Source organism: Globicephala melas, chromosome 16, assembly GCF_963455315.2.
Source record: "Globicephala melas chromosome 16, mGloMel1.2, whole genome shotgun sequence".
NCBI lineage: Eukaryota > Metazoa > Chordata > Mammalia > Artiodactyla > Delphinidae > Globicephala > Globicephala melas.
In genome coordinates, this window is record NC_083329.1 from 71394326 (window position 1) to 71421308 (window position 26983).

The 26983-nt window shown below is 43.0% G+C and overlaps 1 protein-coding gene and 1 non-coding gene across 2 annotated transcripts in view; both read left to right on the forward strand.

Moving 5' to 3' along the window:
* Positions 1 to 26983, forward strand: part of ANK3 (ankyrin 3) — a 324133-nt gene that overhangs the window by 212505 nt on the left and 84645 nt on the right. The window contains 2 exon segments of the mRNA XM_060285875.1: positions 16191 to 16314; positions 21452 to 21554. Coding sequence (XP_060141858.1) covers positions 16191 to 16314; positions 21452 to 21554 — 227 coding nt within the window.
* TRNAE-CUC (transfer RNA glutamic acid (anticodon CUC)) lies at positions 21854 to 21926 on the forward strand. Its single transcript has one exon. It is a non-coding gene; the product is annotated as a tRNA-Glu (tRNA).

The following is a 26983-nucleotide window of genomic DNA, read 5'->3' on the forward strand; positions in this document are numbered from 1 at the left end:
AATGGCCTAAGGGAACAATGGAGCCAAGTTACAGAGTAGAACAGAGGTTGAAGTGTCAGCACAGCAGAGATAAAGCAGGTGGTAAGCCCGCATGTTCTACAGGTAAGGGGTAAACAGAGCTCCTCAGAGGGCCAGACTGATTCGCAAATACCTTAATGCTCTACTTTCTTCTTTCCCAGAAAGTATGTGACACGCATATAAAATTAATACACGTGCAAAATTATTGTTGATTCTAGTACCGCTTAGAGTCTTACGTTTTGCAATTCAGTTTGTAACTAAAAAGAAAGAAACAAGGAAATTGGGAGAGAGCAGAGGGAGGGAGGGAGGGAAGAAGGAGAAGGGAGAGAGAAAGGAGGGAGAGCGGGAGGAAGGAAAAAAGGAAAAAGAGAAGAAAATTGCGATTAAGATTCGAGTTGTCTTCTAATTTGAGTCTCCCTCCCAGGGGACTTCACCACTGGCTTTGGTTCAACAATGATTTTACATTGTAAATTCCTATAAAATGTATTTTGTCAATTAAAAGAATGTATAATACTGTTATTTTAGCTTGCAGGATTCTAGTGGATTGGGTTATAGTAATAGATTTAAAGAACTATAGATGGGACATAATGAGAACTGGAATTAAGCCATGGAAAGTAAAAACCCAAAAGGCAGCTCTGTGAAATAGGACTCCACTGAACAGGTTTACGAAATAACTGGGTGACACAACCCTTGCTGGGAAGAATTATTTAATTCTTAGCTTCTTACAATTCTGATAGGACTATAGAAGCTCTTTCAGGATCAAATGTAGACACTAAATATTAAAAGAAAAAAGTAAGAGTCTAAGTACACTTAGATATAACTGTCAGTTAGGTATACCACAGTCTACCAGATTGTGAAGTTTCCTATTAAAGGAAATCCCAAAATCTGGAAACCAGATTCCAGTACCCATCAAGGAGCACAGAAGGGGTTAATGAAGTGGAATAAAGCGGTCTGACCCAGGAAAAAACTAATTACGTGCACTAAGATTGCTATCCACCGGTCCTTTGGAATTGGAGCGGTAGAAATCTTAAGGCCTGAGCCTCTCAGAATTTAAATTCTTCATCAAAATCTGTATATTTTTCTTAAAGAGTGAGATTCTTACTTTATATAGTGGGTCAAAATCTTCGGATACATTATTTATAAAAACGTATTTTAAAAATTCTAAAAAAATTAAAATTGTCAGTAGGTATAGGTTTGAGGTATAATAAAGCACTAACGTTTCATCAGATATCTTGAGAGAGTCAAGCTCACCTCAGCTTTGTACCCAAATCCGTGCCTAATGGAAGCCCCAGCAAAGTGAAATCCACAGATTTTAGAGAACTCAAAGGGCAGGTTAGGAACCTGTAGTCCAAGCTCTCCATTATCCTGATGAGAAAGTAAAGCCCAAATAAATGTTGAGTGACTTCCCCAACCAGGTTAGTGGCAGAGTGGGACAAGAAGACAGATGTGAAAGTCTGTGGAATTAGGTCACCTCTTTCATAGCTACTTGAACGTGACCTGTGTTCTTATATATAGAACCCAAGAGTGAATTTTTTTTATTGGGGGAAATGTCCTATAGGACCTCTTCTCACCGAATGCTTTGGACTATCCTGATCTTCTGGTCATCATAATAAATAAATCAGACTATTATGTTTTTAGCTTTACGGATCTGGAAAGAAGCCTTGGAGATTACCTTGCCTCCAGGTCCTCCAAGGGAGCAGTGACTGTTACGCAGAATATGTCGTTCACCTGAAATTTTATCATTTTACAAATACCTGTTAAATCCTAACATCCAGCCAGCCTTTTGCCTGATATCTCTCTGCTTACAATTGACCTTTCAAACAGACATTACATAGTTGCGTGCTACTCTCGGCATAAAGTCAAAATGAAATACCAGACGCACAGACCTAATCTTAGTCTCTGGTGTATCCCCAGAACCTAGTACAGGACCTTGCACACAGCAGCTCTTCAATATGTGTTTGCACAGCTGTGTCCAAGAGGAGGGAGACTGAAAGGAAAGGATAGTCTTGCAGGTTTCTGAGAACAGGCAAGATGGAGAGAATTTGCTTCCTTGCTCCCTTTTCCTGCCGTTATACCCCTTCTCACTGAGACAGCCCTAGGCTACGTATTGACTCGATAAACAGCTTTCTAATGACTCTCCCAAGGGGTGTCTGCATCTCAAAGAATAGTTGGTGAATTTAAAAGAATTTCCAGCTCGGGCTTCCCTGGTAGCACAGTGGTTGAGAGTCCGCCTGCCGATGCGGGGGACACGGGTTCATGCCCCGGTCCGGGAAGATCCCACATGCCGCAGAGCGGCTGCGCCCGTGAGCCATGGCCGCTGAGCCTGCGCGTCCAGAGCCTGTGCTCCGCAATGGGAGAGGCCACACCAGTGAGAGGCCCGCGTACCACAAAAAAAAAAAAAAAAAAAAAGAGGAAGAGGAGTGCCAGAGGATATGGAGAGAGAGTGGTGAACAATGGAGAGAGAAACCAGACGAGTGAGTTCCAGCAGACGCCCTGGGAGAAACTTGCCTGGGAAGGTCCAGTCAGATGAGCACAGGCCATTTGGGAATCCCTGCTGACCTCAGCAACTGCCACGTCCAGGACTTCGTGGATTCAGACCCAGGATAAGTAGCTCTCATGTAGTGTATTTTTTCTCCTCAAGAAGCTGTGACAGATGAGCAGCTGTAGCAGCCTGTGGCACGAGGGGGAGCAGGAATTGTTGAAGAGCTGTCAGGGGATTAGCATGTTTATTGACTAAGGTCAATAGGTGGTTTCTTCATTTGCCCAAAACAGGTTGTAATTTTGTTTTTTTAATAAATTTATTTATTTTTGGCTGCATTGGGTCTTCGTTGCTGCGCGCGGGCTTTTCTCTAGTTGCGGCACGCGGGCTTCTCATTGTGGTGGCTTCTCTTGTGGAGCACGGGCTCTGAGACACGTGGGCTACAGTAGCTGTGACACACGGGCTCAGTAGTTATGGTGCACGGGCTTCGTTGGTCCACGGCATGTGGGACTTTCCCAGACCCGGGCTCGAACCCGTGTCCCCTGCATCGACAGGTGGATTCTCAACCACTGCGCCACCAGCGAAGCCCAACAAATTGTAATTTTGAATAAAATTTCCCCCACACCCCCAGTTCTTTTAGTCCCTGCCCATCTACCCAGAACATTTGACCTGCTTCATGGGGAAGTGGTATCTCACCTGGCCACCCGTACCCCTGCCCCCGACACTGGGATTCTTACTACAGAGAAAGAAGAGAGTGGAGGGTGACACCACGGAACATCAGCACCGAAAATGACTGGCCGGGGGCAGGCAGGATGGTGGGCAGAGGGTCTGGAACAGGAGGGGTTAGAGAACCAAGGGAAGATGTGAACACATGGGAAGGGGTGGTCCGAGCACCTGGGCCAGGAGCACACTGAGGATGAGAGTTGACAACAGGCCTGGCCTGTCTTTACCTTGTATGTGCACACCCTGTAGGTAGAGGTAGGAGACAGAAAACAAACCAATAACAGGTGCTTGTTGCCCTGCATGGTGAAAAGCAGTTTGGGTGGGGCTTCCCTGGTGGCGCAGTGGTTAAGAATCCGCCTGCCAGTGCAGGGGACGCGGGTTCGAGCCCTGGTCCAGGAAGATCCGACATGCCACGGAGCAACTAAGCCCGTGCACCACAACTACTGAGCCTGCGCTCTAGAGCCCACACGCCACAACTACTGAAGCCCGCGCACCTAGAGCCCGCGAGCTGCAACTACTGAGCCCACGTGTCACAACTACTGAAGCCCATGTGCCTAGAGCCTGTGCTCTGCAACAAGAGAAGCCACCGCAATGAGAAGCCTGCGCACCGCAATGAAGAGTAGCCCCCGCTCGCCGCAACTAGAGAAAGCCCACGCGCAGCAACAAAGACCCAATGCAGCCCCCCCAAAATAAATAAATAAATAAATATTTTTTTTTAAAAAAAGCACTTTGGGTGTAAGAGAAGGAAGAGGCCAGATCCTTGCGCACAACACGCACATGATGCGGGCGGGCACTGCTTTATACCTGGGGGCAGTGAGCGTCTTCCTGTTTTGCACACACGGTCCTCATACACCCAAGTAATGAAGAGCCAAGACCAGTGAGCTCTGGATGTGGGGTTGAGTCTAGACGAATAGCTGAGAAAGACTGAACAGAAGGAACCAAAGGGCATGACACGGCCACTCTGAATGCAGCAACCGAATTTCTCTGTACATAAGAACCATTTCAGTGCCTGATTTCACAGGGCTAGTTTGTGGCTAGTAATTTATTCATTTTCTAGTCTTCTTTAAAAGGGGCATAGGTTTTAGGTAATGAGAACAGTGCAAGTAACTTTTCCACCTACATTCCATCTCTCTTCTTCGGTGTCTGTTTGACCAAGTCAGTATAACATCTAATCTTACTTAGGTGACTGAGGATAATTTCTGGATTAGGGTTAAGGAGTACTGATAAAAATAGGAAAAAATTACAGTGTCTGTCCCAACACTGTCTTTTTCTGGCTCTTTACAGGAAAGACACAGAATTCTTTTCCCTTTCTGGGATGGGTTTGTTTATTAACCCAACAAAGATCACAGGGGACGTTTTTCATTGCTACATCTGGAAAGGTTCCAACACTGAGTCATGCGTGCTTACTTTAGAAACTATATCTAGCCTGGATTAAGGAATAGTAAACTGCAAAACAGTTTTTAAAAAGAGGTACATCTAGCCACAAAGAACAGAATAATGTTTAAGAGGAAAGAGTCAAATTGACTTTGAACTCTTAAAAAAAAAAATCATCCTGAGCAGAAAAGAGTCATTTGTTCTGTGGGATAACGGCTACTTGTTCTTGTCGTTGCTTAAGAGATGTGCAGACTTTGCCATTTAAGTCTGATTCCTTTTTGACCATCTATGAAGCCAGGATCTTACCGGCACCTGGAGTTAGGGAAATAAAGAAAGAAGACAGTGGGTGGCCCTCCCGTGAGAGATACACGAATCCCTTAAAATGATACGCACTTCTTTTTTTGGGGGGGGTGCATTTTGGGTCTTCATTGCTGCGCATGAGCTCTCTCTAGTTGCTGCGAGCAGGGGCTACTCTTTGTTGCGGTGTGCGGGCTTCTCATTGCGGTGGCCTCTCTTGTTGCAGAGCCCAGGCTCCAATAGTTGTGCCCGTGGGCTCAGTAGTTGTGGCACGCAGGCTCAGTAGTTGTGGTGTACGGGCTTCGTTGCTCCGCGGCATGTGGGATCTTCCCGGACCAGGGCTCGAACCCGTGTCCCCTGCATCGGCAGGTGGATTCTTAACCACTGCGCCACCAGGGAAGCCCGACACGCACTTCTTAAGACCACCTATGTCACCCATTGCTCATCTAACCATTGTCTCAACTTACCCCATTGCTCTCACATCTTTTGAGAAGGAAAGCAAGAAAACAGTATATTCTAGAACTTACTTTCTGATTTGAAAGGACAACCACTGCTGCCAGAAGATGCTGGAAAACAAAAGGTTGAAGCAAAAGACCCAGCATCTGCTCCTTCCTGACGGAGGAGGCAGCTGGGGAGGGGAGGGTGCAGGAGAGAGAGCTCACCACATTCTCTACCTTGGGCTTGGGCAGCCTCGCCCTGAGCCTCCTTCCATCCCAGAAGATAATGGAGTCCCAAGCATATACTAGTCCTCCAGCCTGACCCAGAAGTGCCTGTGCCACACACGGGGACCTCGGGAAGTGGGTGGCATAGCCCCTCCACTGTCGACACGCCATCTCCTTCCTTTTATCAGCCTCTCAGAAGAGGAGTCCTTGCAAACTGCAAAACGAAAAGTGAAATGCATGAGCATCTGGAACCTAAGTAACTTTTCCCTTATTTATTGTGTGACTCTAGGTTAGAATTAGACTTTTAGAACTAAAGTTTGGGAATTCCCTGGCGGTCCAGTAGTTAAGACTCTGTGCTTCCACTGCAGGGGGCATGGGTTCGGTCCCTGGTCCAGGAACTAAGATCCCACAAGCCACGCGGTGCAACCAAAAAAAAAGAAAAGAAAAGAAGGAACTAAAGTTTGAGCGGGTCAGCATCCTCATACTATCATATTCCTCTTCCCTCTTCCTCTTTTTTTGTTGTTGTTTGTTTTTTGCGGTACGCGGGCCTCTCACTGTTGTGGCCTCTCCCGTTGTGGAGCACAGGCTCCGGACGCGCAGGCGCAGCGGCCATGGCTCACGGGCCCAGCCGCTCCGCGGCATGTGGGATCTTCCCGGACCGGGGCACGAACCCGCGTCCCCTGCATTGGCAGGCGGACTCCCAACCACTGCGCCACCAGGGAAGCCCCTCCCTCTTACTCTTGCTTCCTTGCTCTTCTGACAATGCAAATATCGGAAGATTGAGGGAAAAGACATGAGCAAATAGAGTCATTTGGATTCTTCATGATGAAAACTTACTGTCTAAACATTAGGGGAGCTAGACATAAAGTTTTGAATTTATGGAAAAGATTTTCTCTTCAAAATTATCCGGATTTTTATGTTCCTTATTTGAACCTTCCAAAAAAATAAAATAGGCTGAGTCTTATTTGCCTTTATTTGTCTCTAAACAGGTTAATAATACCATGGAGTTGCTGAGATGATGAAAAGAAATAATATACACATAAAGCACTTAGAACAGTGACCAGCGTACAGTAGATGCTCAAAAAATGGCTGTCCTTCCTTTTCCTTAATCAGATGGATACGACTGTCTATGTATCCTGTTTCCTGCTCTAGGATTAGAATTAGGCCAGGACAGCACGAGAGGAAGAGAGAGCGCTTTGAGTGTTTAAGTCTTCAGTTAAAACAAAAACGAAAGCAATGTGGGGCGACAAAGTCATTGCATTGCCCCCCACTAATGGGGGGGTGCTTGTCACTCGGATGGCAATGGTTAGTCTATAATCCAATTTCAAGGGCCCTAAAAATCCAACCCAACCGGCCCATTTCCTGCAAGTCAGTTGCCTGTAACTTCAGTAAAGCCGGCTGCTCGCTGGTCTCCAGCATTCCCGTTCTGTCCCTCTGGGCTGCATCCTGTGGCCTGGGATGGCCAACTTCCCGTTTCCACCCCTCTCTCCCTGCCTGTACTCACACTCTCTCCGTTCAGCATCCGCCACGTCTACAGTCCCACGTGCTGCCCTCTTCCTTTGTGCTCTTGTAATACTTTGTAACCACGCACACACCTTCTGTCCTGGTGGCGAGGTGGGGAAGCGCCTGGTCTCTGCAACCCGACTGCCTGGGTTCTAATCCAGGCTCCTCCGCTAACTAGATGTGTGAGTTTTGACAAATAACTCTGAATCTGTTTCTTCATCTACAAACTGGAAATACTAGTACCTGCTTCCCAGGGTTGCGGATTAAGCGAGACGTGCATGTAAAGTGCTCAGTTAGCAAGCACAGCCTGTAGCACATACAAGGCATGATCTCAGTAGGAACCAGCAGCATTAGGAGTACAGTATTTGTATCATGGTTTGTGTCCTGGTGTCAGCTTCTTTACTAGAGGCTAAATGCCTCAAAGGCAGTAGTTGGCTTTACTCCTAACATAGGTCCTAGCCCAGCGCTCCACCGTCTGCCGTCTCAAAGTGGTTACACAGTAGAGCAGGTCACCTGGGGACTTGTTACCCATGCAGAATCTCAGGGCCTACCCTAGACCTGTGGAATCAGCATCTGCATTTTCACAAGGTCCCCAGCTGATAAAATACATCCCTTGAAATTTGAGAAACACTGCGCTCATTCCTTCAATTCACTTGCTGAGCTGGTACTTTAATTATACTCATAATAGCCACTAGGAAAACAGACACTGAGTGCTATAGAATCAGTACTGCCATTAGATCACTGTCATTTGTAAGGACCTTTGAGACCCGTGGTTCTCAAAGTGTGGTCCCTGGACCAGCAACATCGGATTCACTTGGGAACTTGTCAGAAATGCGAGTTTTCAGGTGATTCTAATGCATCCTTCAGGTTGGGAACCACTGCTTTAGAACCCCGGGAAGCTACCAGAAGTACCACATTAATATCGTGCATCCCCTTCTTCCTGCCTTGTTTCATTTCATTTCTTCTCTTCCATGTCTTAAAGAGACAAGTAAGGTCAAATGTCGTACGTATCGTTTCCTCTTTGCCGGATACTTGCTGGTGCACATACACATCTTAATGTCTACCTGGCAGACTGACATTTGTCAAAATACCTTTTCTGGTGTATGGAACACACAGATGACTTATCTGCAGTCCCTGTATTTTGTTTTATTCTGTTAATTTTATTCATTTTTTGAATAGGTGATAGACGCACATGGTATAAAATTCCCAAGGTACAAGAGTTTACGGTGAAAAGTAAGTCTCCCTCCTTCTTGCTCCAGTAATAGAGTTCCTTTCTCCAACAGCAATCACTGACCTTTCATCTCACACATTTATTGAGCACCTAATATGTGCCAGGCATTGTTCTGGGCACTGGATATGGAAGGAGAAGACAAAAACCCCTGCCTCCATGGAGCTGATGTTTTGGTTACTGATTTCTTATTGTATTTGTTCAATAGCATAGAGTTTGGCAGTAGTTAAAAGTAGGGCTCTGTAGTCAAACCAACTAATTTTGAATCCAATTTTCCCCATGTTCTAAGTAATCTTAGCTGTTTATTCTACCACTGTGAACTGGGTTTTCTTTATCTTGAAATGGAGATAACAATTCTATTCTATAAGGTTGTTGTGAGAATTACTTGAGATAATACTTATAAAGCACCAAACAGTGCCTAGAACATAGTAAATGCTCAATAAATATAGATGTTGATTATAATGATGTGATCTCATTCTACTGTTCTATAACGTAGACTAGAAATGGCTAAAGGATTTATTTTCCCAGTAGCTTACATTTCCTCTCTTTGCTATGTGATGATCAAAAAACACACTTTTTTCAGAACAAGCACAGTAAATTTGTCTTCTCAATTCTGATCATTAACTGCTTCTCAGTTAGGCTATTTACTGAGTTCTATGAAGTAATCAACTCCTAATCAATCACTAGAGCATAGAGACTGTGTTCCTCTATTCTTTTTAATCTAGCTTTTTTTAAAATCCCATGTAATTTGGAGATTTTCTATTATTTCATTTGGAGGTGTTTTGTACCATTATTTTCAGCTTCATAATGTTACAAAGTACATTCCTTGGGGAGATTCTGCATTTTGCATCAGAGGGATTAAACACTTCTGAGCAAAGTTTCTGACAATATAATTTGATATAGTTATGTTAAGGAATATTCTTTGTGATTCTAGTCTCCAGCCAGATGGGAAATCAACTTTCAACCGCTGGAAAAGCAACAAAAGTATTCCTCGGTAGTGGTTTTAAGATGGAAAAGAATAGAAGAAAATTACATGCAAAAAAAAAAAAAAGAAAGAAAGAAAGAGAAGAGAAGAACTCCTAGGGCATGAAAACACTTAAATAATAAGACAAGAACTGTTTCATTTATTCACCATGAAAAATCATTAGCGGGCATAATGAAAGATTGCAAGGAAGTTGGGTTAGGTATATTCCCCCATGTACTGATTCTGGACCAGTGAGTTGAATTCTAAAAGGGAATGAGGCACAGCTACGTGACCACCCACAGTCCTGATAACCATTTAATATATTCTCTTTCTCTCCTTTGCCCCTGATTCTATTTGGTATTATTTCCTCGTAGACAGAGTGTATGAATCTTTGGAGGATTGACTGTAGTACAGGAAACCTGTTCTCTGAACCTAGTCATCATAGGACTGGGAGGAAGGGGTAGCTGCGAAATTGAAGTGAAATGCCTCTGAACAGCTTTTATTATTTGGGGAATGGTGAGATCAAGGTAGATTTGGGGTGTTTGGGTTTTTCTTTTTTTTTTTTTTTTTGCGGTACGCGGGCCTTTCACTGTTGTGGCCTCTCCCGTTGCGGAGCACAGGCTCCGGACTCGCAGGCTCAGCGGCCATGGCTCACGGGCCCAGCTGCTCCGCAGCATGTGGGATCCTCCTGGACCAGGGCACGAACCCACGTCCCCTGCATCAGCAGGCGGACTCCCAACCACTGCGCCACCAGGGCAGCCTTGGGTTTTTCTTTAAGCATTTTCCAGCCTCTGGTATTTTATTGTCAGAAATGGATTAGTAAAAACATCAGTGCTCATGATTTTGAAAGGTATAAAGTCCCTTCCATATAGGTGAGGCCTCCTCTGGTGGCACTCACCCCTGTGCTTCCCCCAGACTTTGTATACACTAATCGTAGAACGCACTGCAGAGCTCACTCTAATTGATTAGGGGTGCATTAGGCACCCTGTCTGTGACCACTTTGCCTTACCTTTGGACCTTGTTATTTTTCATTCCCCTCTGTTCCACTACTTACTACCTCTGAGCTCAGTGGTTTAATTTATTATCATCGTCTCCCGTGGTTGTGTGAGTTAACAGGGCTCAACTGGGCTCTAGACAGCCTTCAGGAGTTTGCAGTCAGACGGTAGCTAAGGTGGGAGTCACATGGCCAGACGTTCAATGTGACGTCATCGTTCGAGGGTCTGTCACCTCGGCCGGGATGGCTGGAACAGCTGAGAGCTGACTGGCATCTCTCTCCACATGGCTACCTTGACTTTCTTTACACCTTTACACGAGGTGGCCTCATGGTCGTCAAATTTCTTGCCTTCGGAATCACTTCCCCTTTGGAACAAGTACTCCAAAGAGACTCAGGCAGAAACTGCAAGGTATCCTTGAACTCAAAGTCCAAAGTCATGTAACATCACTTCCCCTGCATTTTAGTGTTCAAAGATTGAGCCAGTTCAGATGTAAACAAGGGCAGTACACAGGCATGGATACAAGGAGAGTTGGTTCATTGGATGGGGTAGAGAGGGCATTTTTAAACACTAGCTACCACACCTTCTTTGCTAGAAAATAGTCAGATTTATCTTCAACACAACGGTTATGCCACTGCACCAAACGCTTCTAGGAAACACAAACCCACACAAGTATTTAGTAAGTGAAAATTTGTGGGTTCTGGTAATACATATATTGTAACTAAATATATCTGATATTGTATCAGTGTTGTTCATTCATAGAAATATTACTTTTGTTATATTACAGATATAATTATTTGTACCTGTTGGTCAGAAGCTGTTACTAATCAAAATACTTTGGGATTATAGAATGGATTAGAGGCAGTTAACAAGATACTCAATAGAGTTCATCTCATTCCTTTCTAATCTTTGGTATATTAGTGTGTCGTACTATACAATAATTATAGAATATTTTGTTTATTGAAATGAGAGTTAGTTGTATTAATATTGTTCCTCCATTCATTCAATCAACAGGTATTTGTTGAGTATCTATGATGAACCTGGCCCTGTGTTAGGCAATGCAGAGCAGGGAGGCTTGGTGCTATGGTTAGATTTTGCCCCAAGCAGTATGAATAGTAGCATTTTAAATGCTAACTATATGAGTTCATGCATTCAGATGTTTGAACACTAAAGAAAGCTGTGTTACTGAATACTACTAACAGTTAGTGCTGACTAAACCCTTTCTTTGTGCATTATTTCATTTAGTCCCCCCAAGAGGTCTTAGGATAGAGGCAGAGTTGTTATCCCAGTTTGGTAGAGGTTGAAACTATGACTCAGAGTAAACAGTATCCCAGAGTTCACCTAATCAGTAAGTGATGAAGCTTGAAGTTGAATCCAGGCACCGCCTACTATGCAAAATTGCATTAAAATAAGACCATTGCCTTTACCTCTAAATTCCGTGCCTTGTAAGAAATGTTTTCATCATTCTAAAATGGTAAATGCATAATTACTTAATTACTATTACTTAATAGTCATAAGACTGCTTTAATCTTTGGCCAAATGTATTAACACCTCCCAACCCCATCCCAACTCTGGGCTTCTTCTGGTTTCATAGAGACCATTTCTGAAGTCTAAGAAGGATATATAGAGAAAGAATAGAAACTTAATTTTATTGAAATTTTACTGTATACCAGTCGTCAAGCTTGGCATGCCAAATGAATACGAAGTTGCTGTGGCATGTAGATGGGAAAAAAAGCAAAACCACCAACCTCTTTAATAAAAGCAATCATGAATTCCAAAGATACTGATGGGGCACTTACAATATGGCAGGTCCAGGAAAACCTGGGTTCTGGTTTTGGGGTTCTCATCTCACTCTTCCATGGGAGGGACCAAGCAGGTGTTTTTCCCGCCAATACACTCTGATATGGGAAGCCCACATGAGGGACACCGAACTTAGGATGGTGAGTAGAGGATGGGAGGTGTTCTAGAAAGAGTCCAAGATTGGAGAAACTACTCAGGAGAAGAAGAGGGGTAAAGATTCCATCAAGGGAGTACACCCTATGTAGTGGTTCAAAGTCTAAAGAGTTTCAGGAATTCTAGGGACTGAAAGAATTATATGTAACAGAAGGGCAGGATGGGTGTGTAGGCGTGGCCGGAGAGAAGCTGGCCAAGAAGTCATGAGGAAGGAACCTTTCTTTGCAGGTCTTGTTAGGAAGCTTGAATGAGCGAGCATCGTTGAATCAGGCTTTGCTAAGTAGTTTGGATTTTTCTTTTCTTTTCTTTTTTTTCATTCATATATTTGATTGAGGCATCGCATCTGTGTTTTTTTTTTTTGTTTTTTGTTTTTAGATGTTGGGGTAGGAGTTTATTAATTAATTTATTTATTTTTGCTGTGTTGGGTCTTCGTTTCTGTGTGAGGGCTTTCTCTAGTTGTGGCAAGCGGGGGCCGCTCTTCGTCGCTGTGTGCGGGCCTCTCACTGTCGCAGCCTCTCTTGTTGCGGAGCACAGGCTCCAGACGCGCAGGCTCAGTAGCTGTGGCTCACGGGCTTAGTTGCTCCGCGGCATGTGGGATCCTCCCAGACCAGGGCTCGAACCGGTGTCCCCTGCATTAGCAGGCAGATTCTCAACCACTGCGCCACCAGGGAAGCCCGGATTTTTCTTTTCTTTTCTTTGGCCGTACCATGTGGCATGCGGGATCTTAGTTCCCCGACCAGGGATCAAACCCGTGCCCCCTGCAGTGGAAGCGCGGAGTCTTAACCACTGGACGCCAGGGAAGTCCCAGTAGTTTGGATTTTAAGTGCACTTGTGGAAAACAGATTGACCTTCAGACATTTTCTCCATGTCACCCATGACTTCCCTTTCCATTCTTTAAAGAGTTGGAAATGATTCTTTTTGTTTATATTATTATTGGGGGGAATATTTTTCCATATGTACCAGGCAGTATAAATGGCTTCCCTTCACTTTCTGGGTATTTTCAGTGTCGATTATAGCCGGGCGGATCAAATTAAAGCACCAGGTGTCGTATCGTCTGAATATTAGATGAGTCATTATTTATGCATTGATCCAGGAACCACAAATCTGTACCCCACCTCCTCAGTTCTACAGATTCACATTTCTGTATATTTAGGTAACAGTCGAAGAGATAGATGCAATATATGCAAAAGTGCTGCAGACCACTTCCTTCAAGATCATGTCCAAACCCTTGACCCTTTCTAGGCCGACGCTCCAGCTCTTCTGAGAAAAAGCAATTGAAATTGCCTCTCCTGTGTACCCAGATGGAGGATGCAGAAGTCCGGCTAGCTTTTCCCTCTACTGCCAACAAAAACAGGGTGGAACAGCTGGGAAGGGAGGCCAGGAGCCCCAGAGAGAGGGAAGCAGCGGAACAGCGCAGTGACAGAAGCGCCTCCTTGGCTGCCTGCAGCCCCTCGCAGCCGAGATCTCCCCAGCCAACCCCGGTTCCTCCTCCTCTCCCCCTCGCCAGGGACCCCTCAAGGAGGGAGGACCAGTTAGTGACTTTAATCGGATCAGAGAGTTGAAAGAGCTTGTGCTGAAGTTAAGACAATATCCACTCCATTTTCCCGGCTGGTCTCCCTTCTCCTTTCCTGCAGCCTGGATCGAAAGCAGCGGTGATGGGCTCGTTCTCCAGGGCTTCTGGGAGAGTTCTGAGGATCCCGGCCGCTTCCCTCTGCCCCACAGTTTCCCAACCTCAACCCGAGGGCAGGTCCGCCCTCCCTCCCTCCCTCCCTTCCTCCCTCTCTCTCTTTTTTTCCCCCTCCTTCCACCTGACAGGGACCATAAATAACCCAGGCTCCCAGCTGAGAACAAAGTTAAAGTTTGCCTGGAGCTCTCTGCCACTCCCTGCCTGGGCCGCGTCTTTGTTTTCTTCTCCTGTTTTTCCTCTCTACCTGGGTTGGCCGTTTCTTCCTTCAGGTTGGAGAAGAGTCGCCTCCTAATTAAATGCAGTGGCTCACTCGCCGGCCCTCCCTAGATTTCAGGCTGCCTCGGCTACCCGGTTAGGCACCGGGCATCGGTATCAAATTACCGAAAGTCTACACTGGAGCAGTCCTCATATTAACATACAAATAACTCAGGGGCTTGCATTTATGTCACCATTCGATCCTGCTAGAGGCTTGCCAGAGCAGTTTTTAATCCAATCAGAAGGAGTTTTAAAAGGATGTCTGCGGAGTGATCAAAAAGGATCTTGATCTCAATGAAATGTAGCCAGATTTGGGGTTTGGTTTTTTTTTTTTTCATCTAAAATATTGAAAATCTTTGAACACTGATGGGCAGGAAAAGATGTGTAATTCTTCAGTTGCTGGCGAGGAGACGAAGATGCTGAGAGGAACTTGGAGGAAGTGGTGAAGACAGTGGATCCAACCCAGGGACTGGTTTGGGCTGATTTGGAGGTAGAGCCCAAATCACTGCTTCAGGGATTCCTGGAAACATCAGGAAAACATTTGATCAGCCCAGCCCGGTGGAAATGGCTTTGCCACAGAGTAAGATCTTTCTTTAAGTCGTACTTGGCGTGTGCTGTTTTTGTTTCCTATGTAGTGAGTGTGCAAGCAGCCCAGCTGTAAATAGTTACTGAAAATAATCTCTTGGTACCGGGTAGCCGGGTAGCTATGGAAAGTTGATCTGTTTGGTTTTTACACTGGCGAAAACAGTAGTTGCTATTGGATTTTTAGACTTGATTGGTAGCTTAAAAGCTGAGCTCTTGTGGTTTCCCGAGTTTAAATGAATGGAAATTATAAACAGTGCTGAATGAAGGACTGGAAAATAGAGCTGGAGTGGGTGAAATCGCTTACCTTTGAGAAAACATAACATGTACTCCTTTGAAATCTGGCTCGGCCAGCCACGCTTGTATCCAGTAGAACAAGAGTCAGAAAAAGGAGATAGGGTTTGCCTGTTTGTGAAAGGAACTTTTCCACAGCCCGTGCTGCATTTTGAGAAGGATGGGAAATGTCCCAGAGGGCAAAAGCCATCTGGAAAACCTGCCCTGTCACCCCTGGAATGTGGTTTATTCCCGTGTGAGGTCATGTTGTACGTGTGTAGCTAGTAAAAGTATTTTAGGCAATTAACTCTTTGTATAGGTGGTTCAAGAGCAATTTATTTCATCCTTCTTTACAACTACTGAAGCCCCCATTTGATCTCTATTGAAGGTAGAGCTGCTTTCCAAGCAGGGTTCAAGCACTGGGGCAGCTGGACTGAGTTGTTAATTTGATAGATTTTGAAACAGTTCAAAGTGGATGTGTTTCAAGGTTCCCCAGTTGAGCAGGTTGTAGTTTCAGATTAAATAACTTGCTAGTTTTTTACATAAACCCCAAATTGAAATCCTGGGTGTGAGAAGAACATTTAAAATAAAGTCGGTTCCCTTCCCACATACAATTTGCAGAACAGTAATGAAGAGATGCCTCTTATTTTGCAATCCAGGTCCATTCAAACAAGCTGCCCTCATCATGGTTGGGCCAGGAAAACTCTAGCTGACAGAAGAGATCAACCTTTCTAGTCAGCTGGGGCTTGAGGCAGGGAGGAAGGAGATACAGAAATGGTTTAAAATTGGTACCTAATGCCAGGAGCTCTTTCTGCTGCTTAAATTCACTATTTTTTTTTAACATCTTTATTGGAGTATAATTGCTTTACAATGGTGTGTTAGTTTCTGCTTTATAACAAAGTGGATCAGCTATACATATACTTATATCCCTATATCGCCTCCCTCTTGCGTCTCCCTCCCACCCTCCGTATCCCACCCCTCTAGGTGGTCACAATAAATTCACTATTGAAGTGATGAACTAACCTCTACCTATACTTTTTCCTTCTAATGGCAGTTTCAAATATTATCCGGGGGGGATGAGGGGAAATGAACATGAGAGAAATGGGTGATTGGCCAATGACCGGAGGAACAGGTTTCTCCCCAACAGACACATTTTCAAAAGGGAAGCTTCTGATTTGGGCTTGCTTTGTGCATCCACAGGTGAAGATGCAATGACAGGCGACACGGACAAGTATCTTGGGCCACAAGACCTTAAGGAACTGGGCGATGATTCTCTGCCCGCAGAGGGCTACATGGGCTTCAGTCTGGGGGCCCGCTCTGCCAGGTATTTTATCGTTGCTCTTTTCTCACAGTTAATTTAAAACAACCATGATGTGTCATAAACCGAAATCATTTTCATTTTTCACATTATCCCCAAGTTTGCTCTTTGGATAAGGATGTGAATTTGGTGAAATGTACACATGCTCTGCTGTCTTCTTTTGTGGTTTTCAGTCCTTAATTTTATGCAATTGAATGTGTTAATCGTTTGTTCTTTTTTTCCCCACGTGGCAGTAGTGCTTCAAGCATAATAGCAAAAGAGCTCACTGGCAAAACGGAGAGAACCAATCTAGGCCACATGTTTTAAAATTAAGTTTTGTTCCATAGTGAAAGAAAGATCCTCTTTTCCAATAAGTAAGAAATATTGTGTTGATTGTTCACTATTCTCTCTTCGTGACTGAAAGAACAATTTATGATTGAGACTTAAAAGAGCATTCTTGGGAAAAAATGATGTATTGTTTATTGGAATTGTCTGTCAACTGAGTATCTCTTTGAAAAGTATGCCATTACTTTGTTTAGAAGGGACATGTTAAGAGTGAAACAGTGACTTAACCAAAAGTTACAGGTAGAATGGTAGCAAATTCAGCTCTGAAAACTGAAGCTACAGCTTTTGTATGTGGAAAGCTTTGGCTCCAGCCTGACACTGGTTGAAAGAAACAGAACCTTGTCCAGAATTTGGGGACTTCTTTTCCCTGGTTGGGTTAACAGCCTGTTTGCTGACAGTCAAGTTATTTTAAGCTAATAATTAAACCTTCTAAGCTAGCGCCCTGGGGACATTTTCCTATAGTTTAAGGATCTGTTGTTAAAAGTTTCATTGTCTAATAGTAAACAGCACTTCCCTCAAAGTAAACCTGGGAGTTTATTTTCAGCTCTGTTGATGTGGCCAGTTTAGACACTGAATTGATTTTTCTTTGAGTTAATCTTTTTTTGTTTAATAGAATTTGGAGCCTCATGTAACTTATTAGAATTTTGGCTTTATATATATATTTATAAAAGGCCTTAAAATCTTATTGTAGCAGGTGTCATTAATAAGAAGGGGAAAATAAGTTTTTAAAAACATGTCTTATTTCAGGTAATCACAGATAACAAGTTACAACTGAAAATATTGCAGAATCTTAAGGGACCTCAAGGGAAAAGTCTATTTAGAGATTGAAGAGCTTTTGTAATCCAATAACTAGCTGATTCTCTTCCTCAGATAATATATAAAAGCTACATTTCATGACTCAATCATTTGTATATAGGGAATTGTAGCAGCTGATCTCCAGTGAGAGTTGAAACCAGTATATTGTCTCTTATAAATTTTCCACAAGACATTTCTGAGGCTTCCATACTTGTAGTTTGAATTGCACCATTCTTATTTGTTGCTATTATATGTAACTCATTTTTTTACATTGCAACTGATGTTATGCTCAGAGGCGAATTATCTATAAAGCCGATATGTTTCTTAAAGTACTGTTAAACTGTTACCAAGTATAATATTCTGAGTGTAACATTTAAAAAGGGATACATTAAATGTGTAACTCATTCAACCATAACATTTATTTTTCTTTTTTTCCCTGTCTGATTTTTTTGCTTTCTACTTCTTCTGTTTTTTCTAAAAATACTTAAAAATAGTCCCAAGATCAGGTAAGAAAATACGGCACCTTGACAGTGTTTCTCTGCTCTTCCTTGACTCATTTTCTCATCTTTATTTTCTCCAGCATCGTGCTGTGCTATGCTGTGCTGCCATGTGCTTTTTCTTTTTTATTTCTCTGCTCAGCTTTAGAAAATCGGTTTTGTGATTTGAGAAAATAAGCAAGTAACTAAATGTATGACAAGTAATGTTTACTTACGCAAAGTTGACTGAATACGTGAGGAATTTATTTCTCTTAACGAAGTTGTATAGTGCATGAAGTAACTGGAGAAATTGCACTGGGTTTAAAGGAAAAGTCTTGATCAGAAGGGCTGTTTGTTTGCTGGGTTCTGTTCTAAGCTGTGCTAGGTACTTCAGTATAACTTCAGAAACCTGAAGCATGTGTTTTTCTAACATTTCCCCTGTTTAACACTTAGGGTATACTGATGGCTGCAAATAATATCGTTGACCTCAGGGAAAAACAACTTAATGCCTTCCAGACCCCCATGCAAATAATCTCTCATTTTAGTAGCTGAAAGTATCAATACTTCAATATATTAAGGATTCAGAGTGCAGCTCGATGCCGTTAATCAGCTCCCTCTGCCTAATGTAAATTAGTCAGGAGTAGGAATTATGTCAAGTGACATTATGTAAAATGAAGACATCTTCAGACTTTTCCATTGGTAGCTCCCAATTCTAGGCTCTGTTCTTTCGCTGGCACTCCTACGTAAGTTAAAAGAAAGAAAGGATGTTTTAAAAAAAAAAACAAAACACATCTTAGATATGTTTAAAAACTAAAGTTAAAATGAATGTGTCATCATTTTAAAAAAACTTGTGTTTGTTCACATATACAATAAAACAACTGTTCTCACGTACCACCAATATTACCACGTGCCATGGGAACCAAAATTTGAAGAAATGAATATCTGATGCAGAGTGTGGAACTTCCTGTGCCTCTCAAATCACATCACGGGGGCAAAATGGAGTCTTGCTATAAGTACGTAGAAGTTGCACTATCTAATGGTCTAGCTGCCAGGCACATAGGATTATCTAAATTAAAATGAATTAAAATTAAATAAAATTAAATGCAGCTCTTCTGTCACGCTAGCCGCACTTCAGGTGCTCAGTGTATTGGACAGAGCAGATTGAGTACGTGTCCATCATTCTGTTGGAAAAGAAAGTTCTGTTGGATGGTGTTGAGTTAGAAAGTAGAAAGAGAATTCCTGCTTTTAGGAAGCTTATATTGCATCTGAGAGAAGGGATGGGGCTAGAAACAGGAGTAACAAAAGTTTGCAACAAAAATAGGAAAAAAAAAAAGAGTGATGGGTCATATATGATTGGGCACTGGAGGCCCAACGGTGCAAGAGGTCAGAGTCACATGGCTTACTGGGTAAGCTCTATGCAGGGATAATGCTCTTTTTTTTGCTTCTATATCCATTTTCTGATATTGTGTCCCTCTCATAATAGTCACTTAGTAAGTATTTGCTTAATACATCAGATAATGACTCTGTAGAATGATGGTTATTTTGGAGAAAGTAAGGCTCTCATCCTAGAAGCATGTACCTAGCCATTTGTGTAGACACTTAGAATTATGTCTGTCATTTGGGGGCCTCTGTATCTTGATATAAAAATCCCCACTTTTGGATACTCTTTGGTGTCTCTAAAATATATCCATATATGCCTTTAATGTAGGCAGTGGGGGAAGAAATCATTTTGTGCAAGCACAGAATCATTCCTTAGTTACCTCTCCTTTGCTCTCTCCCCTGTCAAGCACAGACAAAGGCACGGCCAGGCCAAAGTCTGCCAGATTCGGCTGGTGAAGATTCGAGCAGCCACGTTTAAATTCAGACAGTTGATTACTTCCTAGGCGGGGCTAACTTCCTGTGGCCCTTGTCTTCCACACCAGAGAGGATGACACCAAAACCAAAGGGGCTGTGTGTCTACCACACTAGCTGTGGGCTGCCCCATTGCTAAGGAGCCAATTCCAGACCGCTCTCTTCCAAGGAGGGCATGGCAGGAAGCCTCAGACCTCTTTCAAAATGGGAGGCAGTGAAAAGCTACCTCACGACAGCCTACCTGGTAGGGAGGCGAGTGGAAGATGGCCTCGGAGCAGCTCACCAGCCTCCGTCCTCTTTGTTCTTGAAGGATCACGGGGGTTCCGCCAAGGCTCAGATGAGCTGCCACTCCAGCCTGCCTGTGTGCCCTTTGTGGATATCTGCAGGGTTACCAGCGTCCCTGACTCTATTGGTCTCTTTTTTTTTAAATTGAGATATAATTGACATATAACATTATGTTAGTTTCAGGTACATAACATGATTCAATATACATATATATTGCAAAACTGTCATCACAATAAGTCTAGTTAACATTCATCACCATTCATAATTACACTTTTTTTTTTTATTATGATGAGAACTTTTAAGATTTACTCTCGGGAATTCCCTGGCGGTCCCATGGTTGAGACTCTGCACTTCCACTGCAGGGGCCACGGGCTCGATCCCTGGTCGGGAAACTAAGATCCCACATGCTGCATGGCACGGCCAAAACAAAAATCTCTCTTAGCAACTTTCAAACATACAAAACAGTATTATAAACGATGGGCAGCATGCTGTACATTAAATCCTCAGGACTTACAACTGGAAGTCACGTAAAATAAAATGTGATTTGAGAAAATGAAAATAAGCAAGTAACTAAATGTGAAGTATTCACATTTTATAACTGGAAGGTTATACGTTTTGACCACCTTCACCCGTTTTGCCCATCCCCCAAGCCCTCTTGGTATTTAGTTTAGAGGTCAAGGTGGTGAGTGGTACTTCAGGACGTCAGGACTCCTGCATTCTGGGAAGTTCAAAGCCTGTGTAGAGGATCTGAGAGAGGCTAGAAAGGAGAAGAGAAGAAGCAAAGAAAAAAAGCATACAGTAAGGAAAGACAAGATAACCATACATGGAATTTGAATTTTTCCAGGCCAGAGAGATGGCAATGAAGATAATGTAAGGTGTATTCATAACCCTCCTTCCCTCTTCACGCTTTCCATGAGAAGCCACTATAAACCAGAGCTCTCAATAGGTTAAATTCACATCTAGTTCCCAAAGCCTGATTAACGGATACATTTACAGCACCATAATTCCATTCAGTAGTGCGAGATAGACAAATATGGACCAGAAAGGGAGGAGACTCTAAAAGAAGGTCTTAACCAAGAAAAATCTCTCTAGTTATCAAATTATCTGCAGTCATCTGGAGTCATGTTGGTCTGACTGTCATAGTGAAATATCCAAGTTCTCACACATTTCACCTTCTCAAAGATTGAACACCAACCCGCCTAATTTTAAACAAAACCTGATCGTGAGGTTGTCTAAGCTTAAGAAATTTCCTAAAGTATAAGGGATTTTATTTTTGATGATGTCTTTCCAAGAACGACTTTGGTTGATGTTTTTGGCCATCTTGCCTGTTCTTCAAGTTGCATGCATTAACGTTCTTTTATCCATCTCATCGTCATCTCCCACTCTTGAATGGTTAACTGTAACTACAACAGCCTCCGCTCCTTCAGTTCGGATAGGTCTTACACCTTGAACAGAAGCTCCTTCGCGCGGGACAGCATGACGATTGAAGAACTCCTGGTGCCGTCCAAAGAGCAGGTATGCGTTCTTTTGTCAAATCTTCTTCCGTCGTTAAACTTTCATTTGTATGATGGAATCACGTTCTTTGTCGCATGACAGAAACTCTGTTTCTGCATGTTTGGTTTTGCATTTGTAAGTCTTCCTGTACTGCCAGTTAAAGAAAAAATCAATTGTACCATAAATCGAAATATCCCTCTCTTCTGCATATCAATCTCATCCCACAAAGAGGAACTTAGAAAAGTTCTAGGAAAGGCATGGATACCTTTCTCATTTCTTGGCCAAATCTTGCAGTTTTTAAAAAAGACAGTTAAGGGAATTCCCTGGGGGTCCAGTGGTTAGGACTCCGCACTCTCACTGCTGAGGGCCCAGGTTCAACCCCTGGCCAGGGAACTAAGATCCCACAAGCCGTGCAGCGAGGCCAAAAATAAATAAGTAAATAAAAGAGAGGTAATAGTAATTGGTAGCTAAAGTTGCTGACATTATCCACATGAAGGTTAGGTTTTGCTCAACAGACTACGTATGCATGTTGGAATTTGCTGAAATTGTTTTTAGCAAGTTAAAGATTAGATTGGTCATGTTTTTGGTCCCTTAGCTTCAAAGCTGCCTGGGATGGGCCTTCTCAAGGCGTGCCAGCGTTTTGCTTTCTACTAGAACCTCTGCTAGGTTCATTTGGTGTTTATGCAATTTCTTCTTTCCGTTAACTGTGGTTGAATAGATACTGGTTTGTTACAGGAAGACGCAGTAACAGAGTCCTGCTGCGTAGGGGCTCAGGATGGGTCATTATTCTAGATTCACACAATACCTGCTGTTAAATGTGCACAGTCAGGAGCTGGTGATGGATGAAACTGGACCATAAAACTAATTTTGAAAGTGGCCTATAATATTTAAACAATGTAAATGGTGAAATTATGCTGGACTTATTGATTCACTACATAATGAAGGTAAATTGGGGCAGATGAATAAGTGATGAACACTTATCATCACCAGGTTAGAGGTTAAGCCGTGGGTCGTCACACCTTGAGGGTTCCCATCTGTCTGGAGATGCCGACTTCCAGACACACAGATGTATGTTGTACTTCGTAAGGACCTACAATACGTATGTTAATGCTTTATACTCTCTGGAACATTCTTAGCAAGCAGCTCTTACAGAGCTGACTGCAGTGACTCTTCAGTGTTTGGTCAAAAAACACCCTCTGTAGAATGATTATAGGTACATGCCGTGGTTTAAATGGGCGTTAGCACCAGAGAAAGCACTTATCTCAAATGATGAAGCTAAGTTCTTGGGTGTAAAGTGTTGCCCAGGTATTGGTTGAGATTTTCTGAGGAACTCTCTGCTTGGTTGGCCGTGGTCATTATCCTAGTTGGGTAATCCTGATCTCTTTATGTTCCCAACTGAAATGAAATGTTAGTGGATATATTGCTAACACTTAAAAGTGTAGAAATACGTGAAATTCTCTGTGCTCTAAGGGAACCCCACAAAACTTACACCCCTGCAAGTAAAAGGAGATTCCTTGAACATTCTGCTATTATTGTAATGGAGTAGCAGATTGTCAGTTGACCCTAATCATGGTTTATATTTCTGAATATATACTTGTTTGGGGGGCAAGGGCCTGAAATGGAGGCCGCCACCACCATTATCGCCGTGACCTCACCTCCACTGCCACCATCACCTGCACCACCATCTCCACCACGTTTACCACCATAGTTACGCAGCCTCTCGATTTCTGCACACCCACCTTAAAGTAAAATATACATGCTTGCGATGCTACAAGGTTACAAACAGGCTTCTGAGCGTTCTCACACCATTACCTGTCAGCTACCGCCGAGACCTACTTACTCAGGTAGAATGGCAGGGCAATGTTTACTCAGAATGAAGGATTCGTGAAAAGAAATGAAGGCTAGAGAGAACGTCTGAGGAAAAGCTGATGTTCTTTTGTATAGTTTGTTCCTGCTCCAATTTCAAAAATACCTCTGTGGACATCACAAACCCTCTGTAGGCCAGTCAGAAGAAAGGAGAGCTTAGGGACACCTTGAAAGCTTTACAGATAAATCTTAAGTTGATAACTGCAGAAGCAGGAAGCTGCTTTCTTTAATGGCCACAGAGAATCCGTGGTCTGACAGGCATTTCTCATGGAACGAGCACGTTTAATGAGCACATCACATGACTCCATGATAAATTCACCGGAGACTTGGAAAAAAAGATATGACTATCATAAAGACATTTTAGGGACAGTTGGGGGGCATTTGAAAATGTACAAGCTATACTGTTAGGAAATTATTGTTCATTTTCCGAACAGTGATAATAGTATTGAAGGTATACAGGGAATATCTCTCTTCCAGGGGTATGCATGCTGAATTTTTCAGGAATGAAGTAATCTCTGTCAGCTATTTATTTTCAGATGGTTCAGCCAGAAGTGTATGCATGGAGTGAGAGAAAAAAATCAAATATGGCCAAATGTTAATTGTTGAATCTAGGCTGAGTGTATATGAATATTCCATATACAGCTTTTTCAACTTTTTTATTTTGTATTAAATTAAATTAAAATTAAAACTTGGAGGAAAGGGGAAAACAAATTCTGAAAGAGGTGTATTAACTTATTTCATCCCATATCTCATTTATCATAGAAGAGAGCAAAAAGGCTAATTCCTCAAAAGAGAGGCTTTAAGAGGGAAGAGTCTAGTTACACTGGGCATGACTCATGAGAAGCATTTATTTCAGAAGTGCATTTAAACACTTTATGTTAGAATTAAGTGACAAAAAATTATTAGTTGATGTCTATCATGTCTCAAAATCTGCATGGATAAATTTCAAAATGGAGTTTGTCCGCAGTATTGATTTTGTCTGAAAGCATGCAAGAAATCTGAAATATTTAAAATTCCTAAATTTAGCAATGATATATGACTTACTGTCCGATTTAAAACTGCCTTGTCATTGCCCAGTTAAAGTTGCTTTGACAAGAAAAGGTGAAAAATGAATAAAAATTAACTTAGCGTGAGTCTTGTTTTTTTTTTTAACAAGAGTAGAGTTCACCCATACAAAGCAGAGTTGCCTCTTTATTATTCTGCTTCTGATTAATCCGTTTGCACATTAACCACAGTTAAAGTACAGTTGAGGTCCAGGGTGGTTAGGCCTGCCACCCCCATGTTCCTAAGAACCTGTGCTGGTTTGACGGCCGGTGTGGAGGCCAGAGGTGTGGAGGCCAGAGCTGGGGAGTAAGGCTGAGAGAAGGAAGCCCATCCCCATTCCTTGCTGGGCCTTAGTCATGATTAGTTTGTAAACTACTTAATTCCCCCATGGATATTAAGAGTTGACATGTTTGTACTGTGATATTGGATTATCCATGAACTCTGTTTCCCTTTACCTTCCCTTTACCTTGTAATCAGGAATCACCTGTAGATATGCTTCTGAAAATGTGTATGTAAACAAATCATGTCTTGCATTTGTCAGAAGGTTTTATTATTTAAGGCAGGAACACTCAGCCCCAGTTGCTCCCAAGAACCACCCAGAGAACCTTTAAGGTCATGATTGTTCAGTTCCTCATTCCGGGGCCCTGGGGGCCTTGTCATGCAATTTTTAAATGCACCCAGAGTCGAAAGCCCCTGATTCCTAGTCAGAGTTCTTAGTTGAGGGCACACATTGGAATCCCCAAGTGGCTCTTTGGAGATTAAGATGTGCACCGAATTGGAGTCTCCCTGGCTGGGTTCTTGGGCACATGTGTTTTTCAGAATTCCACAGATGATACTGGGATGCACCTTTAGTTAGGAACCACTGCCTGAAAGCAACTGTGGCTGGGATCTTTTTGTATATTGGTCAGTCAACCTCTAACGTATTTGTTTTATAAGCTGAGATTTGTGTGTGTCAGGATGTCTTAGAGTAACATCTGTTGCTCTAAGAAACATTCCTTTCCCAATAGGAGGTAATAAAGAACAGGGTTTACTCTCAAGTGAAGTCTGGTTGTCGAGGATGAGTATAATAGACAGGTTCTTTCATTTCTTCTGACATAACTATTGAAAGCAACTGTCTGGTGTGGCTCTTGTAATTGCCGTGTTATGATCCAGGTCAGTCAGTCCCCATTGACATAAATGGAATACTGTTCATTAGATGCCGTGGCATCGGGAGATAAGGTGGTGATGCTTGTGGTGATGGTGCTGAAAACAGCTCCTACTATGTGCCAGGCACTATTCTAAGTGTTTTAGAATTAGTACTGCATAGTTTAGAATGAACTCATTTACGTTGCACAAAAACCCCTATGAGATCATTTCTCTGCTCCATTAAAAAGATGAAGAAACTGAGGTACAGACAGCTGAAGTAACTCACCCCAGGGGACACAGCTGGTAAGTGGCAGGTAATCACTGGCCATATGGCTCTAGGTGGCCTCCTTTTTGCCTCCTTTTTTAAAAAAATTTTATTGAAGTATAGCTGCTTTACAACGTTGTGTTAATGTCTTCTGTAGAGCAGCGTGACTCAGTTATACATGTATATTTTCACACCACTCCACTCTCTATCTGCATGATTCAGTGTGAGAAGGGAGCCAGCGGAGAACTTCACACTCTGCCCTCCAGGATCTCAGGCTTGTTAGTATTCTTAACATGGGGCGGTACCATCCTCTGTATCCCTTTTGTTAGCAGGAAAGCTTATATTTAGACACATGTTCTTCATTATGCTTGTGTCTAAGTTCTTATTGAATGTGCTTTAAAAGGAACTGACAACAGTTACAGCTTATATTCAGCAGCAAGTTATGAAAATCATGGAGAAAATTATTACACTAAAACTTTTGGCGTAGAAGCCATCTTTAAAGGAGTGGAAATAGTTGGCCTTTACATAGATATGAAGTAGAAGGTGTACTGGGGCTCTAAAAATACTGTGCAGGCTACCCAGTTAATTACACTTCCCTTGTATGACCCCACAAGTCATTGGGATGTGTACTGTGGGCAGAAACATTTAATTCAGTATCATTTCTGGCAGTTACTCAAAGATGGGAGAAGAGCAGAAATCACTTAGGGACCTGGGTTTTCACCTGCAGACACCCATCCCACCTTCTTTAGGTGGCAGTGACAGGATCTGATGCTCAAACTCCTACACCCACTCTTTTCTCAGTCAGTGTAGTTTTTAGAAGGGGCTGAATCCCTCCCTCTCCTCTTCCCCAAGGATGGGCCTCAAACCTGGCCATTCAGAGGATTCCTTGTCCTGGGTTATAGTGATTACATTGAGGTGAGATATAAAATCTCAGCCAGCCTAATGAGATTTTGTCTAGCCTTCGGGGTTGCTAAGCTGTAAAGGTGATGTAAACCCAAAGCTCCTGGGGATAGAGCATGAAGACAAAGAATTCCTACCATCTCTGAGCCATGGCTGGATGCAGCCATGCCTGAAGTTGCACCCCCCAGACTTTCCCACTATATAAGCCAGTACATTAATCTCAACCTGCCCCCACCCCTGGGGTGTCTTA